General features: G+C 44.7%; 1 protein-coding gene across 1 annotated transcript in view; it reads left to right on the plus strand.

The window, feature by feature from the left end:
- The window catches only part of Adam12 (ADAM metallopeptidase domain 12), a 321,067-nt gene that overhangs the window by 73,680 nt on the left and 226,346 nt on the right, over nt 1-21,041 (plus strand). Inside the window, exon 5 of the mRNA XM_041666564.1 lies at nt 13,990-14,063. Coding sequence (XP_041522498.1) covers nt 13,990-14,063 — 74 coding nt within the window. The remainder of the gene's footprint in view (nt 1-13,989; nt 14,064-21,041) is intronic.

Genomic DNA, 21,041 nt, shown 5'->3' on the forward strand with positions numbered 1-21,041 from the left:
ACTGTCCTCAAGGCTCTTGCCAGCTAGTCACACCCGATGAGTTATGACCTCATGTATACATACCCCTTCCTCTAAGAAACCCACCAGCCAACTACAGCACCCATCATTCTGCTATTCATGCTCCTCATCCCACCTCCTGTTTTTTTCACATTTAACTCAAAACCATGCAGATTTTCATTCCGCCCTGCTGACATACCCCACCGTCCCTTTCCATGAGACCTAAAGACGAGTCTCTTTCAGATCAAGGGCATACATGTAATTACTTTAAGAACATTCATCTTGACATATGTCGAATGTCTTTAATTATAGACGTGATACAACCTAGAGTCACTGGGGAAGAGAGTCTTAGTGAAGGATTGTTTTTATTGGTGATGGCTGGGGAGGGAGATTGTCTTCATTCAATTAATTGATACAGGAAGATCCAGTCCACTGTGGGCAACACCATTCCATAGGCAGGGAGTCCAGAACTGCATGAAAGTGGAGAGAGTACAAGGTTTTAAGAACCAGCCTGAGGCAGGTGTGGGGTATGGGTGGAACGGGCGTCATCAGTACCAATTCTTAGCTGCTCACCTATCCAGTTTCTGGTACCTCCTCTAAGCTATACAGATGCCTTCAGCAGAACGCTACTCTCCAAATTCTGGGCTTAACATTAGCTTTTCTTCCCAAGCTGGAGCCCAGTCCTATAGGCCTTATTTTTTTGCTGTATAAAGTCTCCGTTGCGTTCAAACATCATTTCAAAAGGCCCATGCCATCTTCTCTAGCTGTTTTCAAGGGAAAAGGAGATGTTCAAATAGCTAATGTTCAGGGTTATCCTTGCAACTGCCTCTTTAAAGCTATGAGCATCATACCGAAGTTTCTTGTTTGTTTTTGTAACCAACCCTGGGTGGGAAGACACATACAGGTGTGTTCCAACTGTTCACTGTGAAGTAGGCCAGGCATCTTGCAGCTTCTTTCTCTGCATGCTCCGGGTTGTTTTCCCTAGATGAATTCCGAAGAGTGGAATTGTTGACTCAAAGCCGTGTGCATTGCTAAGGAATATGATAACAATTTCCAGATTGCCTCGTGGAAGGCTGGGCCAGTTCACACTTCTACCAGCTGTGCATGGAAATTCCTGTTTCTTGGCCTCCCACCAACACTGGCGTTTCATACTTTAATAAATCTGGCATGGCCCTGGGCAGCTACCAGGTTGGCTAGAGGAGCTACAGCATTAAAAGCTCTTGATAGTTTGAACCCGCAGGTCACAACTCACAGGATAAATCTGTAGGCAAAGTGACAAGGTCTGTGGTTCAATTAAAAAAAAAAAAAGCCTGTGCACAGGTGTAGTGTGGAGAGATCGGAAACAATAGCTGTTCTTATGAAATAGTGAATCACAGCTGAGCCTGAGTTCTCTGGGACTGGATTTATAGACCCAGAGGGTACCAGTCAAAGGGGAAAGGGGGCTTCCTGGACTCTAAGTGAGGTGGCTGCTATCATAACTAGTCTAAGTGTTGCTGCATTGTGAAGAGAACCTTGCATACCTGACTGGCTTCCTGAGCCAGGGTAGACTGAGGGCCAGACAGTCATAGACCCCTGTGACAGCAGTTCAAGGAATGAAGGAGTGAGGCCCCCGCTGATGGGTTTGGGGAAGGAGGCAATGGCTTTGCTTTGCTTTCTTGTTAACTACATGTTAAAAGAGTTTCAGTAAGAAACAGGGCATTGTACACCAAGTAGAAAACCATTTTCAACCTGAACTTGGTTCCTAGGGGTAGGGGCGTGTCTGTTCTTCTCCAGGACCAGTCCTTCAAGACCTCAGGTTCTGGGAATTGATGGGTTGAGAAGAGAAAGTGTGTAGGCGCATAATTTATCTTTGTGGTGTGTGTGTTTGCATGCACACATGTGCAGATGTTTGCAAGTATTTGTGTGCCTTCATTTGTGTGTGTTTACCTGTACACATGAATGTATATGTGAACATATGTGTGCATACATGTGCATGTAAGCAAATGCACATACATGTTTGTGCGTAGATACATGCACTTATGCACATGCAGGTGTTGCATTAATGCCTATTTGTGTGTATGTATGTATTATATATGTGTGTGTATATGTATGTATTGTACAAATCTGTTCATGTGTGTAGATGCATATAGGTATATGCATATGTGTGTATATACTTGTATATGTGTGTATGCATAGGAATGCGTGTATACACATATGTGTATGTGCATACATGTGTGTGCATATATGTATATGTGTACACACATGCTTATGAATGTATATATGCACATGTATGCATGTGCATGCATATATATGTGTCTGCATATATATTTATGTGTATGCATGCATGTGTATCATATGCTTGTACAAGTGTACATGTGTTTTGTATGTTTAGATATATGTGTGCATCCCTGAGTATGTGTGTACTTGCATTAATTTGTGTGTGTCTCTGCTGTTCAACACTATCACCACACATCTTTACCATTTCCTGTCCACTCTGTCCATTGTTTGTTTTCTTTGTTTTGTTTTGGTTTTCTTTATAAGCGGCATCTTTCTGGGGTAGATGAAGAATTTAAAACCTGTGCAGGTGGGATGGTGGCAGGGAAGTGTGGGTTCTTGCTGGGAAGGCCATGCAGGTCCTGTACACCTTTCTCAGTGTTCCCAGCTCCCTTTTCTTGTTCAGATAACTTCAGGCAATAGTTCAGATGTGATTCTTAGGAGTGACTCCTTTCAGTCCTGTCTAGAGGAGAGCAATAAGTGCATGGTTTTGTGATCAGGTACAATGGCTTGCTGCAGACTGGAAACTGAATTCTATGCGAGAGTAGGAGTGTTACGAGACGAGAGCAACAGAAGCAGGGCCAGAACAAACATTCACTGCGAGTCCCAGAGAGTGCTTCTGTGTGCCAGTCTTGACCTAGTAATGTCACAAATGGTGTCCTTTAATCCCCGGCTGGTGAACAATGCTCACAATGAGGAAGTGGAGCTGAGATCACCTGACAATGACCATGTCAGGCAGAAAGTGATGGAGCTTGAATTTGGCCCTCGTTCAGCATGACCCTAATTAATTTGGGGAGAGGAAAAGTTTCTTGTGAAAAGATGAGCTCTGGTTTCCAGTGAAGCTGTTTGTGTGTTTTCTGCACCACTTTGCCCTCAAGGAACTGGCAGGAGAATGTTTGATTTGAACTAGATGGCCAAGTAGCAGGTTCTGTGCATCTTGTCCTAGCACAGAACGTAGGTGAGGCCCCTCAGACACCAGGGATGGATGTACATGCACTTTTGCTTATACAGAATGTGTCTGAGTAAGCAATCTGGAAACTTTGATTCTTACAAATAAAGACTTTTTTTGGGGGGAAGGGGTTCAAGACAAGATTTCTCTGTAGCTTTGGTGCCTATCCTGGAACTAGCTCTTGTAGACCAGGCTGGTCTCGAACTCACAGAGCTCCACCTGCCTCTGCCTCCCAAGTGCTGGGATTAAAGGCATGTGCCACCACTGCCCGGCTCAAATAAAGATTTTTTTTTCAACAGAGATTCTATCTCTAGGAAATAATGGAATTTTGGTTTTCATTAGTTACAAACCTTTTTGGGTCGTTATAAATTGTGCAATCACACACCCAGTCCATCTGTCAGCTGAGTCTTGTCCTCTGTTTTTCCTGCCATCAACTCAACATTGTTTTATTTTATCATCCAGTTAAATTGACTATCATCTAAAATTATGGCCATTCATAGGAATGGAGTCACTCTTCCCCTTCTCTGCAGAAGATGCGGGATAAACCCTGAACATCCTGGCCTTCCTCCCAAAGCAAAGACATGTGATGTCATGGCTGTGGTCTGTCTCCCACCCACCTCCACCCAGCCTGTATTTTGGTCCATGTCCTAGAGTCCTCACAGTGACCTCCTCATTGGCTGCTGCCTTACTTCCACTCCCGTGGTCCAATTTCACATTAGTCCCTCTAGGAAGACTCCAAACAGACAAGGTCTTGGTAAGCACCAAGTGTTATGAAGTCTCGTCCTCATCCAGGCTTTGTCTTCCCATTGTGTTCTGAAGATTATTTATGTTAATGGTGAATTTAAATATCTAATTTGTCAATGCAGTTTCAGCTACCATGTAACTAAGAGCCATATCTCCAGTCTAAGATATTTTAAAGATTCTGATCAAGATTGGTATCGAGGTAGACCATGCACTTAGCATGGTGTGTAGCTCTATCCTGGGAACGTTTGCTGGTGAATCCATTTCATCATGGATTGATGGCATAAACCCCCAAGCCTTGGTTTTGTGCTGTTTTATTTTTCATTGCTGAAGATGGGACTTTCTCACCTCGATGACTTTCCTCCAGTTTCCTCCCTCCTTTTCTTCTCGTTTTTTTCTCTCTTTTCCTTCTCCCCTCTTCCCTGCCTGCTGTTTTCCGGTATCAGAGACAAAGCCACAGACTTCTGTGAACTGGTCGCTCAGTTTCAGCCTTAACTCTGAGTTTACACCTTCTATGCCAGAGAACATGGCCTGAGTCTTGTGGGTGTGTTTTTAAAGTTGGCCGAAATGTCAAAGGGCCCCTTGGCTAGTGAAGAAGGTACGGCCATGAACTCGAGTGGCATTATGCCAGACGGAACATGGCAGCACAGTTAAGAGGCAGAGTGGGTGAGAAGCAATGAATCTGATAGGCCCTCTCCATGAAGGGTGGAACGGGTCAGAAGACATATTTTTAAAAATGATTTTATTTATATGTCATGCTTATATGTGATATATGTGTATATGATGTATGTATATGAGCATATATGTTACAGTATATATATGATGTCAGAATAAGTCAATTCTCTCCTCCCACCTTTATGTGGGTTCCGGGACTGAACTCAGGTTGTCAAGCTGATGATGTGGCAAAGGCCTTTACTCACTGAACCACCTCTCTGGCACCTCAATTTTACTTTTAGTTGACTAATCTTTGTACATTTTTTCTGAGCACGATATAATATTTCAGTAGAGGAAATATAGCTGGTATTTTTTCAGTCTATTTCCATAATATAGCCCACTATGTGATGACCAACCCAAGATATTAGGGCAAGTGCTTCATCATCCCAAGCTCTTGTCATTTCTTTGTTATAGGAACATCCAAAACCCTTTCTTGCAGTCATTTTGATTACATGGTACAATATTGTTTGGTGTGGGGCCAAGGACTGCAAAGACGAACACAAATATAGGCCCAGCAGTGTTACAGGGATGGTGAAGGGGCCTGGCCTGGGGTATAGACAGCACCAGGATCTGGAACTGTACGAAAGCAGCGAGTGAGCGGAGATCAGGCATTTATTGCTCTCTGCTTCTTGTCTGTGTGTGCCATTGGACCAGCTGCCTCCAGTTCCTGCTGCCGTGGTGTTCTCTCCCTGATAGAACCCCCAAATCCGTGAGCCAAATAAGTGAGCCAAAATCAGCCCTTGATTCTTTCCGCCGCCTTTCTCCGGGTATTTCATCACAGTAACAAGGAAAGAGTGTAGGTCAGGTGGACTGATTACATCTTGACTTACAGTATTCCCAACTGCAAGTTTACCTGGATATAACCCAATCACAGGTTGAAGGACAACCATATAGGGTAGCCCAGGGTTGGGGTGTGATGAGGACCATGTGAGAGCAGAGAATTTCAGACAGACTGCAGAAGGAATCACAGGACCCAAGTCAATATAGATCTAAGAGAAGGATGGTGTGAGATAGCAACCGTGTGGCCCCAAAGGAGGGCGGATGCAAGGGCGAGACGGTAGCACACAATGAGGAGTACCCTTGCGGGTGTTTGAAGGAGGTGAGAGTTTTAAACTCTGAAGCCTTGTGGTTGCTGCGGATAGTGCCATGGGACAGGACTTTCCGGACATGTGTATGACCCAGAAGAAGAGGGGGGTCTAAAAACCTAAGGTAGAGGGCCATCTGCATAAAAGACTAAGTCCCCATATGTGGCACTGGCTTTGAGGGTCCGTTGATGCTTTAAAAGGAAGAGCTGAATCCCACTTTTCATTTAGTGACAGATGTTATGGGTGGGACTTCCTGTCCCAGGACTCTCTGCTGATAAAGAAGACTGGAAGATTTCCCAGGCTAGGGAAATGAGAGGCCACAGGGAGATCTCACACCTAGAGAGGCTGAACCCTGGACTCTTCCTGAGTCTGACTTCCTCACGGCTGAGCCTGGGATTGCATCCATTCCCCACACCTATCCTCTTCTCCCAAGTCCAGAGGTTCTACTCTGCCAGCATCAGCCTGCACCCTCTTTCTTCATCTTCTGCTTCCTTTTACCCCCCTATCCAGAAACTCAAATACTCAATAAATAGCACGAAAGGCAAGCAAAGGGCAAAGCTGGTGACCGTTGTACTGTGTGTCTGATTATCATGACACATGAATTCTCTTCACAAGGTCTGTATGCAGCTTGAGGGGAGCTTTCATAGCGCAGCTAGAATGGGTTTACAAAAGCTTAGCAATTAGCCGTAATCCTGTTTGTAATAGAAGTTGTTTGCACTTTGCTTTGCTGAGTCCACAGCAACTTGGCAGTGCCACTGTGATCGATAGCAGTTCTCTTTAAAGGGCTTCTTATATTCTGCTAATGTTTATTTGAAGGCAATTGCCGTGATGCTTGGTAAATGGCTCTCGGTCAACACGAGAGAGGTGCATTCTCTCTAGAAGACAGCTCGCGTGCAAACAAACTAGCAACTTAAGCTATTTAACTTCCTCTGAGTGACAGGTTTGAAATGGTGTTGCTGAGGGGGAAAACAAAGCAGACTGTAAATGTTTCCAGACATCAAATGAGTTAGATAAATGAACTTTGAATAGGAAACCAAGATTTCTGGTTAATTCACACTGTGTTGTTGGAAGGCCATTCCGGAAGGTAATTCTGTGCTAGACTGTAATATTTTTAATGCCACAATTGCATCTGCACACCACAGGAAGTATTACCTTTAAGTTACTTCAAGCCAAGGTGAAATTTAGAGATGAGTGTTGCACTGTATCCACGCAAGCTTTTATTCATGCCTGTCTGCTACGGGGATGGTGCTCACGTACAGATTACTTAAAATCGTCTTCCCATGCAGGAGAAAGGAGAAAGCTAATTTGTTTCCAGCCGTCCACCCAGGATTGGCCTGAAGCCTGACTCATAAATAGAGCCTCAATTAATAAACATATAACATCGCTTTATGAAAAATTTAAAGAAAAACAATTTACGATGGCCATTTAGATCTAAATACAAAAAGCTTGTAAAAAGAGCTTCATCTGGATAAACTGCAATAAATAATAAGAGATATGGTGTCTCACTGCCATCAGGCTAGGAAATCATGGTTCCCTTTGCTGTTGGGTTTCTATGAGGAAGACACATTCCCGTTTCATCAAGTAGGAAGGTTTACAAATAGGCATTTTACTGCTCAGATCCTTCCACAATCTTCTTAATGATGTCAGCTTTGAATGCTTCCGTAAAAAATGGCCTTGACTTAGATGGCTCAAAACAGCGTCTGTTTCTCATCTCCCAGGTCACTGGCCTGAAGTCCAGTGAGTGGGGTGTGGCTGGACTCCAAATCCCAACAAGATAAAGAAGACAACTCAGCCAGCCTGCGTCTCAGGAGACACCAAGGCAGGATCCATTTCAGTTCCTTAGAGGTGTGGCAGAATCTGCTCTTTGTGGCTGGGGGCCAAAGTCTGTAATTTTTTTTTCTCCATCTTCAAAGTGAGCGAGGCAAGGCTGGGAAGACAGCTCAGGCTATAAATTTGCTTATTCTGCAAGCATGTGTTTGTTTCTCAGGTCCTCTGGGAAGTCACAGCAGTGGAGTTGGAGGCAGCTGGATCTGTTGCAACTACAGTCAAGAAGCAGAACGCAATGATGCTTGTGTTCAGCTCACTCATTCCCTTGATACTGTCCACGATCCTAGCCCAGGGAATAGTGCTACCCGTAGGGGGCCCTTCCTGTTCCCAGTTAACCTTATTGGTTTCCCCACACAGGCATGTGTAGTGGTACATATCATTGCAGTGCTGGAGGGGCAAAACCAAGTGGGTCCTTGGGCTCTCTGGCCAGCTAGCCTCGCCTAATCAGTGAGTTCCAGGCCAATGAAGAGACCCTGTCTCTAAAACCAAGGTGGACGGCACCATGGAAATTACACCAAGTTTTACTTCTGGCCCCTACATGCATATGTTTCTACAAGTACCTGCACATGTGTAACCCACACTCACAAACACACGCTTGAATGCACACACGCACTGCCTTTAGAGAGCCATGTGACTACACTGACTTCTACCCAACTAAACACACAGGTAATTGCTCTACCTCAAGGTCCGTTCTCGTAATCAGCCTCATAGGCTCCTTTATCGCCCGAGCTGAGCTAGTCCTGGTTTCCTCAAATGATGCACGAACAAGGAACGAGTGTTGTCTCTGTGTTTTTCTAGTGAGGAAACTGAGTTTTTATAGAGTTAACAGCTGATCTATGGACACTCATCTACCTGGAGCCCCTCCCACTGAGTCACTTCTTAAAGCAAAACACCATGTTTTTCAAGAAAGTGTGAAATAGGTCTTGGTTCGATTGCTATACTTTTATGGCTAAAGGTGGGGAAGTTGTTCTGTGGTCCTAATGTTCCGTCTAGGTGACTCCTGGAAGACAGGCAAATGCTCAGCCACCTCCCTCTGGACCTTTGGAGGGAGTCTGAGGTTCCTTCCCTGGAACTGGATCCTGACACCAAGCCAGGTCATCTACACACGATGATACTTTTCAGGAAGGATGTCACTTAGAGGTACCAAGAGACTGGTGCCTCGAGGCTGCTGCCTCCTGTGTGCCTCCAGGGGCTTTGCCTGTGGGCTTGGGTTGCAAGGGTACCATAGGCCCCTTAGGGGATAGCTGATGAGAAGTTCCCTATTCAGACATTGCCTTCTCATGTTCCTGAGTCCCTGGCAGTTGTGGCCACTTGGGAGTGTAATTCTGTCTCCCTTTACTACCCAAAGAGATGCCTAAAGGCAGGAGGAGGGGAGAGGACAGACAGGGCTGAGGGCCCCTGTCACTGACTGCTGGGGAGCTGTCAGCTAGATCCTGTTGGAGGCAGACTTTCAGCAGGCTGATGCTAACTCATAGTCCTGTCCTCTGACTCCCTGTCTATGGCATCCTGTCCTCCAGATGTCATGTCATTAAACTGCACAGAGATGAAGTCATTACCTCGCCACACGGTCTTACATATCGGCCACCACGTCACTTTAGCACCCCCAGGCCATCCTGTCACCACCCAGTCTTGTTACTATTGTGTCTCCGTGAGGTCCAGAAGCCAAAATCATTAGGAGACAGGCCTCTAAGGAGAGGAATTTCATGAAATCCCCCTGTCAGGCTCTCTCCGGCACTCCCCCATGCGGGTGAACCCACAGGGTTTCTCTGCTCCCGGCCGCATCCTCTACTCTTCACCTCGAATCTTACAGGAATATACATAAGTCGTGAGTCTTTCCGCTTCTTTTCTGTGGCCCAAGGCAGAGCCCTCCCCTTTTGTTTTGGTGTCTTAATACTGAGGTGCACAGGAATGAATCTCTGGGGTATTAAGAGACTAGAAAGGAGCACCCTTGTTGATTTTCTCCAGGGCCATAGATAGATTAATTCTTCAGCTCCCTTGGGGCTGGGGGTGTGGTTGTGTAGCACAGTATTGGCCTGTCATTCTGGGGTCTCTCCCAGCATCACAAGGGGTAGGGAGTGGAAAACTGGAAGCACCTTTCTCAACCAAAGCAAGCCTGCCGGCCACCCACCCTCAGAAGAACAACACACATCCATTCTCACTGACTGTGTAAGGGGTCCTGTGTCATAGCCTCCTGGGACACTCGGGTGTCAGACTCTTGGCTGAGATGGGCAGCTTGTGAGGCTCTAGAGAGGTTCAGTGTGTTTCTCAGGAATAGTGTGTGGTGAGGAGAGTCTGGAATCCCTCTCATGCCCCAGAGTGGAAGTTTACAGTCATGGCGTCTCTCTTCTCCCCAAGTAAAGTGTTCTTTTGGGATCTCCCGTTGCGTCTCCTTGCCATCCTTTGCCTATGTGTGTCTCTAGGTAGCCATGCATGGTACAGAAAGCATGCATAGATGGGCCTTTGCGTGCTTGCCTTCACGATGATTCTGCTCTCCTGGGAGAAGTGAACCATTAAAAAATAAATGAAAACACAAATGACTACCCACTGGTAATATCTGCTAGAAGAGGCAGAACCAGGGAAAGAGTGCGTGGCTTGCTAAGGTGGTCATGACCAGGACAATGGTCAATGGTTAGGGCTCACAGAGAAACTAGGGAGGACATTTCAACATTAGATTCTAGAATGCAACATAAAGCTATAAAAATCTAAATCATTTGCTACAAATGTGAGGGTTAATTAATTCCATAATCACAAATAGACTAAGAACTGGGCCAGGGTAGGGGCGTTGAAGGGAACTAAAGCCCTTCCTGGGCCAGAAGAGGGTAGGAATATACTTTCTCAGACATGCATTATACTCTCCAGAGGGAAAAGCAATGGTGTGTCTTAGGTCACAAAATGAAGTTGGAGAGATTACCCGATATAATTAGTGAACCCAGTATTGGAAAGTAAAAATAAAACCTCATTTCATATGTACATGTGTGTGCGCGTGCACGTGTACGTGTGTGTGTGTGTGTGTGTGTGTGTGTGTGTTTGCTCATGTGTGCACGTGCATATTGGCAGTGCTAGGTATCCAACTCAGGGCCTTATACATGCTAAACAAGTACTCTACCCCTGAGCAACAATCTAAGCAGCTTTCACTGTGGAGAGTTTGTGCTCGGCTCACAGCTGGACACATGGCCATGCTAATACCAATTTTCCAACTGCAAAAATAAAGATCACCAGCTCACCGATAAAAAATCACTATCACTTATGTAATAACTAATAGGCCCCAAGCCAGGGACCTCCTGGGATGGTGCTGCCTTAATTCCTCACCGTGCTATCCTGCATTTAGTTCAGTTTTGTCTTCTCTGCATTCCGTGGTGTGCAGATCTCGCAGGCTGTAGAGCTAACGTGCTAATATTAAAGTGGTAATCAAGATGCCTCTAAATATTCATAGCAATAAATGCCTCCCTTGTGCCCCATGAATGCCAGGGCTGCAGTCTGAAACATTTATTTAGTGCTGGAGAGGGATTTAGTTATTCCTGAGTTCCCTTGAATGCAGTATTTTAATATTGTTGTTATGCCTGAAAAATAAGATCCCCCTGACCTTCCAGCGTGGATGGTTCAGATGGATGGCTTTGGCTCTCAATGGGTCCCTTGGAAAGGATGACCTCAGGCTGTGATGGGAATAGGCATGGCTATTGAGGGTGATTCTGTGCTGCTGCTCAGTCTGGTACCAAGTCACTGCCACGTGGCCTCAACTTCAAGATCAGGGTCAGATTTTTCTAAGTCATTGAAAATTGTGTGTGTGTGTGTGTGTGTGTGTGTGTGTGTGTGTGTGTGTATCGGTGTGTAAGGAATGAGTTGGATGTAATAATGAAGAAGAGATGTGTAGAGTGAACCACATCTCTGGCCCTGCCAGATCTACTGAAGCCCTAACCCCTAACCATGACATGTAGAACATCTGGAGGCCTTTAAGAGGCTGCCTGGATAAACTGAGGTCATAGGGTACAATAATGACCCTTCCATCACTGTGGCCAAAATACCTGACAGGATATATTAAGAAAGAAAAGATCAATTTTGGCTCAGCATCAATTTCAGTCATTCTGGCAGGGAACGAATGCTGTGGTGGCCCAACTTATGAACGTAAAAATACATTGGCAGAAGCTACTCACCCCAGCACGGACAGGAAGCAGAAAGTGAAGCCATATCCAGGGACTGGGAGCCTTCAAGAGCCTGTACTTAGCGCCCCACCTCCACCAGTAGGCCCCATTTCATAAATGTGCCACAACATAGTAATAGCATCTCACACTGGGAATCACGCATTCAAAACAAGAGCTTGTGAGGGGCATTTCAGATTCAATCTGTAACACATGGGTAGGTCCTAACCTAACAAGGCAGGTGTCCTCATAAGAAAAGATTGGGGCACACACATGTGAAAGACAGCATGAGCCTACTTTAAACAGTTCTATCCTTATGCAGTTAGACCTGGGCTTGATATAATAAATGTAACTGAACAAGCTGGGTGTAATAATCTAGTAAGTAGCGTTCCTCCAGGGCCATTGCTTCAGTGCCTGCCTTGGCTCCCCTCAACGATGGACTATAATCTGTAAGACACATAAGCTCTCTTCTCTCCAGGTTTCTTTCGGTGACAGTGTTTACCACAGAATCAGAAAAGCAAACTAGAAAAATGTGCTTTCTACAATTCTGGGAATAGTCTGTATTTTCATTTGCAGAGTAGGTAACATATTATCTTATTGTTTTTGAAAAGTGCATCGATGCGCTTTACATATTTGTTTAGAGGTGCTTTCCTTGGTTTAAGAGATAAAATCATAGTTACTGCCTAAATGTCTTTGGCATATTGACTAGAATTTGATTGATTGGTTCAGTGAATAGTGTTCTTTGCACATCCAACAAAGGATGTAGCTCTGTTAGGTGATCAATCAATATATCATCTTCAGAAAAGGAATGTTGGGCTTGATGGTCTTCAATCAATAACAATTAGGAAAATGGATGTAAGCATGCTTTTAAACTAAAATATCCCGTCAGTGAGTACATCAGAATGAAAATCTCCCTCCCTTCTCTTCCTCTACTAGATTTTTTTTTTTAATTAACCAGACCCCTCCAAATATACTATGGTGGTTTGAACTGGTCATCAACTTGGTAAGATCTAGTATCATCTTGAAGACAAGTGTCTGGGCATATCTGTGAGGGATTGTCTAGACTGGGTTCACTGAGGTAGGAAGCCGCATTCCTAAATGTGGGCGGCACCATCCCTAGGACTGCGCTGCATCCCCAGATGTGTGGCTATTATGGGTTAGCCGAGAGAAGCAGGGGAGGGAGGGCGGTAGAGCAAGAACTTCCCTAGCAGGGATGGAGTCCTTCCTTCACCCCCACCTATGATTTGCCCAGCACTTTCATAAACGTTATAAAGAAGCACAGGCCAACACATTGATCACAAGTAGGTATGAGGCCCCTTCCTTCTAAGGGGAAAAGGACAGAGCAGCAGGAGATTGGTGCTGAGGTCATGCTTCTCCTATTAGCTGACTTTTAAGCTGATTCCAATAGACAGGAAACGCATCCCAGATAGAGAAGCCAGCATGTGCAAATTCTCAGAGCAACAAGACAACTCTTGCGTTCCAAGGGCAGGCACGATCAGGAACTAGAGCCAGGTAAGGAGGGAGGAGGACAGGGTAGGCATGTGTTGAAAGAACTAAAGGCCTGTCAAGAAGAGGACATGGGGAACCACAGGCTGGGTTCAAATGCCAGTATCTTAGTGCAGTGGGAGATGAGCACAGGCTCGGGCAAGACTGAAATTGTAACTGTCCTTCCACGGTTGGAGAAGATGGATGGGAAGAGAAGAAAGGTGGACCCAGGAGGACCTGGGTTAGAAGGGTTGACAGGAGGAAGGCACATATTGAGTGTTGCCTGTGAGTTGACAGGAAAAAGGTGGAGGGAAGGATAGGAAGGGCCTTGGCAGCAAGAGAGGTGCTTTAGTGAACAGCTTCTGCAGGACTGGCTACAGTCAGTAGAGGGGTGGGTGTGGCCAGAGAACCTAGGGGAGGACTTCAGGTTTTCCCACTGTGAGCAGGCAAGGAATAGAGGTGCCCTTTGTGCTGTTGGGGAAGATCAAGGAAAGAATAGTTGGGATGGTCAGGGTTGATGTTCAGAGAGAAAGGTTCAAAGGAGGAATAGACAAAGGAAAAAGTACAAAGGCTACATCAAAGCCAGGAGTCCCATTTTCCAATTCTGCCACTCTGGTCCTTGGTACTTGGAGTCAAAGAAAGTCCCCAAGAAGAAAATCAACCTCTCCCCTTCCTCTCCCTCAAATCAGTCTTGACAGCCCCCTCCTTCCTCTCTGCTGACTATAGTGATGTAGAACATCAGGACATTGGCAAGGTGAAACCAAGTGCTTTCCAGCTAACTTCCTGCTTATCTATCTTCCAGGATCATCCAGATGTGCTGACTGTGCAGCTGCAGCTGGAGAGCCGAGAACTGATCCTAAGTCTGGAAAGGAACGAGTAAGTCAACTTCGTTCTCACTCAGAAAGCGACAGGAGAAAGTTAGGACACTTCGCTGAAACCTGTTCTATAATCAGGTCACCGTCAGGATGTATTTGATCTCACAAGCTTGCTCCAGTATTACACACTCATCTTATGTTTTTATTTAAAAATTTGTCCCTTTATGGGAGAAATTATAAATTTCCAGAAAACAGGGCACTGTTTTTTTTTTGTTTTGTTTGCTTTTCTGAGAGCATGGGTATTGTTACATTTTGTGTAAGACTTCTCAGGTGAAGTGCTGTCTACTGAGAACTCTCTTCACCTCCATTTTATGCCCCCTCCCACACCAGCCCTCCCGCAAGTACCACAGTTACAAAGGGCTTTTCTTATCTATTTAATTCTTCCTCTAGCTAATGAGGTCTTCCAGCAAGCAGTCTGTGTTTAAAGGAATAACTCTCTTTGCCAGGTCCCACCTGGATTAAAGCAGGAGAGCTTGGAGCTTTCCCCTTGCAGGAGAGCTAGCTTTTCTTCCTCACTCTTCAGTAAGATGGGGTGGGGAGTCGGGGAGCTGACAGAGAGAAGAGGGAAGACATCCACCGGGGACATACAGTCCCAGAAACCAGAGTGAATCTTGGTGGGGACAAATCAGGATGCTCATCAGATCAGAGCTTGAGTTTGTGGCTAAGAAAGCCAGATGGAAGAGATGTCCTGCCATGCGGCATCTAAGGCCACACAGTACGTTCAGTCGGTATATGTGAAATGACACAGCCTGCTCCCTGGGATCTGCGAGCTGCCACTTTGCGTTTCTTCTTACATGTCTACCCTTCACCACCAAGTAGATCAAAGGCTTGCAAAACAGTGAATATATGATATGTATTAGCTTTTCTTATATCCTGATGACTTGAAAATAGATTCAGGCACATGGATTGAATACTTGGAGCTTAAACTGAAAATTATATTGCTTTTATGTATCTGCCTTCAGAAAGAAAATATTTTAAAGATCTTTCTAGACATTGTAATTAATTAGTGGATGTGTGTGTGTGTGTGTGCGTGCGCGTGCGTGTGCGCACATGTACGTGCACACACATATCGATGTATATTTGTATGTGTAAGCCAGAAGCTAACTTCCTCAATTGCTCTACGCTTTTTGAGACAGGGTCTCTCATTGAGCCTGGAGCTAAACAACTAAGTTTTCCCTAGGAAAGCCCCCAGGATCCTTTTGTCTTTGTTTTTTAGTGTTAGGATTGTAGATATTGGCTTTTATGTGGGTGCTAGAGTTCCAAATTTAAGTCACCATATTTATGTAGCAAGAACTATAGCCACTGAGCAATCTCCTCAGCCCCTCTGTTTTTGTTCATTTAAGAATATTGTGAGATATTCACTTTTTTCATTGCTGCACGTGTATGGCTTTAAAAATATCTCCATGGAGGTGATTAGTGAATGTGGCTAGAATAGGAACTGTCTTCATGTGTTTGAACACTTGGTTCTCACATGGTAGCACTGCTTTGGAAGGTTGTGAAAGCTTCAGGAGGTGGGGATTCTCTGGGGAAGGTAGATCAGCTGTATAGCCTGTCTCACTGATATGCTCTCTATGCTCCTGACAGTGGGAACAGTGTGGCCAGCTGCCTCACACCCCTGCCACCGTGCATTCTCTACCATGATAGACTGTGCTCCCCAACTGTCAATCAGAGTAAACTTTCCCTGAAGATGCTTCTTGTCAAATATTTGGTCACAGCTATGAGAAAAAAAAAAAAAAAAAAAAAAAAAAGCTTGTATTCTAGATGCTATCTGAAAGACACAGGAAAACAAACAAGAATCTCATAAGAACCCCCGTGGTGTCACGTGTCCTCTATGGGTTGTTACTATTGGCAGCATGGGCTTAGAAAGGTCTGTGTGGTGTATGCTCTGGGTATCTAGCTGTTGAAGGAACATGTTGCCCAGCACAGGGAAGACTGTGACCCTGATTTACACATGATCTTAGGGATGTAGGTAGGAGATGGAAAAATCTCATGAAATCCTTTCTGTCTTTTACTGCAAAACGTCTGCTCCGGAACAGGACAAGAGCACGGCCGAGGGGGTGAAAACAAGAGGTAGAGCAAAATAAACCAACAAGCAAACCCTGGGTGGCAGGGTGAGCGCGAAGGTGGATTCCTGTCTTAGCAGCATGCCTTTGCTTTGGTCTCTCGAGCTGACACCACAGTCTTTGGACAATCTACATACTCTCATTTCACTTGTCATATTGACTTGCCCCTCCATATAAAATGCTATCTTGGCCCCACCTGGTTCTCTGGCTTGGAAAGTGGCTTAATCGTCCTGCTCGCGGCTCCCTCTCAAAGTGATTCGCCCTGTTAATGGAGATAGTGTGATGCAGGCTGACAACAAGACGGGATAATTTGTGTGGAAAATCATCCCCAAAGTGCCTCGATTTATTCCTATCCCACCCTTTAGGCCTTTCCTGAGATAACCCCAAAATTAGAAAACTAGAAACACGAAACCCTCTCTTCTCAACGTCTTTTTTCCCCCTAATCTTTTCATCAGCCCATGTTTTTGAAGTGTGCGGATTATGGGACTGGAGAGATGGCTTGGAGGTTACAAGATCTTGGGGTAGGACCTGGGTTCTGTTCCTAGAACCCACATGGCAGCACCCTGCTGTCTGTAACTGCAATTTCAGGGGACTCAGTGCCCTCTTCTAGCCTCCCTGGGCACTACAGTCCACGGTACACAGACATGTGTGTAGGTAAAGCACCCATACAGATAAAATAAAAGTAAATCTATCTTTTAAAAAAGTATATAGATTACTTGGGCATGGTGGTGTGTATAGTAATCTCAGCACATTGGAGACTGAGGCAGGAAATTCTCCATAAGTTTAAGGCCAGTATGGGCTATATAGGGAATTTCCAGGCTAGTCCTGGCCAAAAAGAAAAAAAAACTTAATAAAAAACTATTGTAATAAATTTAAAATATATGGCAAGGACATAACCTAGCCTCCTGGACGCTAGCTTTGATTTACTAATTGCTAGATGTACCGATTTTGTTTTTTGCACTGCTGGTAATCAAACCCAGGGCCTTGTGTGTGCTCCATCCTCAGTCCCCACCTGTGCCAACTTTAACAACCACATTCGTTAAAAGTAATGTTTTCATAATTAGAACGTTCTGCTATTACTCTTTTAATGATGCTTTGCCCAAATATTCAGTGTGACCTTTCAAGAAGAAACGTCTATTAAAAATGAAGCAATGAATACCTCAAAATGTACCATTTTGTGAGCAGGGTAAAAATGTTACGATCTCCCTCATGCTGTCAGACACAAAAGGTAATTAATCAAACATCATATAATTAAATTTTAATTTCCATAGCCTTTGGCCCAGGAAATTCAATTTAGAAAGTTTGTTCAAATAAAGCTATAAGAAATAAGAACAGGTCATTTAAATATTTAGCATCAGGACAGTTGAGGGTCTGACCAATCAGATGGCCAGCCTGTTACACCCTAGGAGTTAGCCCCAGGTTCAAAGTCGTTCACTGTCGAGTCTCTTCCTCAAAATTATATTGGCGGGAGATATTAAAACAATGAAGAACTTTACTATCAAAAAGAAATTCCGTGATGTACCCAATGTAAATATCATGTTAGGAAATGGCATACATGGTGTCCATTTTTATTTTTAAACGACATGCGTGCCACATCGCTATGGACATAGGAATTATAAAAGCCTTTATCATTTTACAATAAGAATATACCATATTATAAGTTAGGAAAGAATTTCATTTTAAAATGTCAAGACTTAGGAATGTTTAAAAAGAGGAAGGACGACGTGTGTGCCAGTCATGGAAGGACACCCAGTGCAGGGCCCTTTTTAAAGACCTTTGAACATCCTCTGGCAACTCCCAGAGAGCGAAGATGGTCTACTGATTGAGCACCAAACCCCTGGGTACCCTGAAATCTGTTATAATTAAAAACCTGCTCAGCAATTAAACTGAATTAAGAGTGGCCTTGGCCCCTTCAGTCATAAGAGCTATCATCTAAAGCTGACTCTGGCAGAGTCCTCTCATTATCCTTCACAAATTCCTCCACGGTAAGACGGTTCTTCACAGGACTGGATTCTTATTAAATACTCATTTCAGGAAATCTGTTTGGTTTGCCTTCTAGCATCCCTAATTTGTCCAGAGATCTGCTGGTGGCTTAAAATATGTGTTTGTGTAGCCATAATTGAATGTTTAAAGAAACACTATGTTTCCCTAAGCAGCATCTATCAGGACATTGCTGTCTGCCGATGGGACAACCGGGACCAGGTTTTAGCGGCTCTGACTCCCCTGCATCCCCGTGGATTCCCTTAGTCATTCCTCAGTGTTTCAGAAACTGCATCTTTGATCAACATGCTTTATGGGACATGCTGGCCAGCTTAGACAGCCATTTTATTTTCCAATTTTGTATTTTTCAAATTGAGAGCATTAGACCCCATTCAACCCATCTCTCAGCCCCAGGGAGTCTTCCGTTTGCAGCCCTGTTCCGATCAAAGGTGGTTGCTTGTGGGAAATCCATGGAAAACTAAATTTATACTTGGGAATTCTCTGAGCGCAAAGAATGTCACTATTGATTTTTATTCTGTCTGGAACAGTTCCAGCCATCTCTAAGGAACAAGTTTAATTAGCACTTTGCTCCAGAACCATAGTAGAGAGGGTGTTTAAACATTGTTCCATGGTGGGCATAAATATATCTAGGCGGGTGTTTGTTTTAATTTTTGAGATTATAATACAATAACATCTCCCCCTCCCTCCCTCCAGACCTCCCCAAATACTCCTCCCTACTCTCCTTCAAATCACGGCCCCCTTTTCACTGATTGTTATTGTGCACACACTCATGGCCCTAAATATAACTTGCTCAATCCATATAATGTGCTTGTGGGTATGTTTACAGGGCTGACTATTTGGTGCTGGACAATCATTTGGTGTGCTCTTCCCTAGGGAAGAGCCCCTCTCCCACTCCCCACTTTCCTCAGTTGTCTGTAGTTTTTTGTGTGCAGGGTCGAGGCCTTGCGGACCTCATTCATTTTAGCATGTCCATCAGTGGCGTCCTTGTTCAGCTCGCTTTTGTCAGCTATGTTGGTGAGATGTTATATGTGTAGGATGTTACTTGGAGACTCACTCTCACAGCAAGTTTCCTGGTCATGCGACTCTCACAATCTTTCCCCTCCTTTTCCCTCAGTGTCCTCTGAGCCTCAGGTATGGGAGTTGTTTTGAGGATGCATCCATTGGGATTGGACTCCATGACTCTGCATTTTGGCTGGTCGTGGTTTTCTGTAGTGGTCTCCTTCCATCGCAAAGAGACACTTTCTTGGTGAGAGGTGAAGACTGCGGTTATCTGTGAGCGTAAGGACAAATGTTTATAGATTGTCGTTAGGGGTTATGCTGGTTTAGCAAAATAGTGGTTCTAGATTCTTCTCCAATATCCATAACTTCACCAGGACTAACTAGTTGTCTAGGTTTCTAATGTCAGTCATGGTTTCCCTCTTGTTCAGTGGATCGTAAGTCCAATCAGAGAGCTATTGGTTACTACCAACATATGTGTGCCACTATTGCACATTAGGGCTATCACAACATGCTGGTTATTTATAAGTGCTGCTTCATAGGTGTCATAGATGAGTAGGACTGTTAGTTGCCTACCTGCTTTGGCTTGCATGGTACCTTCTATTCTCATGAAAATTAATCCTCAGGGGAGGGACATCAGGTCAGTTCCAGTGCAGCGGTCTCTGGGCCCTGTTTCTGAAGCACATGGTGTCTTTAGCAAAAACTTAGCTTCCACCTCTGAGGGACCACCAAAGGCAAAAACGGGATGCTGTCTGCTTTGGGAGTCTCTTGAACAGCCATGACCAATAACTCAAGAGGGCCTCTCGTGTCTGTTATTGAGGTTTTTGTTAGGTTTTCTTAGGTTCTTAAAAGAAGTACCACAAGTTCAGACTGAAAGGTTCATTAAAACAATGTATTGTATTCATATACAGGATTATGTATGTTTTTAGGTAAACAGTTAATAGTATGATTCCTTGTGACTTTTTGAGACATCTTTATAAGGGTATTTATTCTAGATCATTCCTCAGACTATGCAATACAAAGGAGAGAAGTGTGGCTGGTATGGAGATAGCATCTGATGGATTAAGACTTGGCAAAGTGCCCCTGTAAGAAGATGTTAGACCATCATTCATGTTGACCTGGATCACACTAGACAGCTGGAGAAGCTGCTGCTGGTTGCCTCAGGGCAATGTGTGCGTTCTGCCTCCCCCTAGCCCAGGGTTTTAGCAGTGGCTGCTATAAAGACAAAATGGGGCTCCCAAATCACATCTCCTGGCAGCACAAAGCTGAGGGGAGAAGTGGTCCTGAACCGGAAGGGTCTGGATTACAGAGATTTCTACACTTTGGACCCATGGGCCAAGACTAACAAGATGAGATTAAGTGGGGATAAATGTGCTTGATTTAACAGTAAAACAAAAACAAAAACAAACGAAAAAACAACTCTGCAAGTTGAGGAAAATTGGCCAGTGCACTTGTGAATGAGACTGCTGAGCCAACAGGCGCCTTCAAGGCGACACAAGCAAGAACGGCCTAAGGTCAGAGGGGAGGTCTTGACGTTCCACTGCCATCTTCTACAGTCTGTTGATGGCAGGCACCAGCGAACCCTTCTAAAACTAGTGAATGAATGATGGACCCTGAACAGCCTGCAGTAATGAGACACGAGTCACTAGGAGGTTGACGGCATGTCCTGCACAGTATAGGGGACAGTTCCAAGAGAGGAGCTTTGAAACCCAACTGTTGTTTCTACAGGAAGCTGTTTAAGGTCTCCCCCATTTCTTGGTCTTCAGAATGGGGTCACTGTGGACAGTGAGTGTTGAAACATTAGTGCTCGTGTTATCTCTGATGCTCACTTGTAAGTGGCTTCAGTATAGTTTCTCTGCCGCGCCTGTGGTACTTGTTATTTTATTACACTACACTGCTGGCTTCATTTTGTGCCCCAC

Source organism: Microtus oregoni, unplaced genomic scaffold (assembly GCF_018167655.1).
Source record: "Microtus oregoni isolate MIOR12 unplaced genomic scaffold, Mior012 000016F_ref0000370, whole genome shotgun sequence".
Classification (NCBI taxonomy): domain Eukaryota; kingdom Metazoa; phylum Chordata; class Mammalia; order Rodentia; family Cricetidae; genus Microtus; species Microtus oregoni.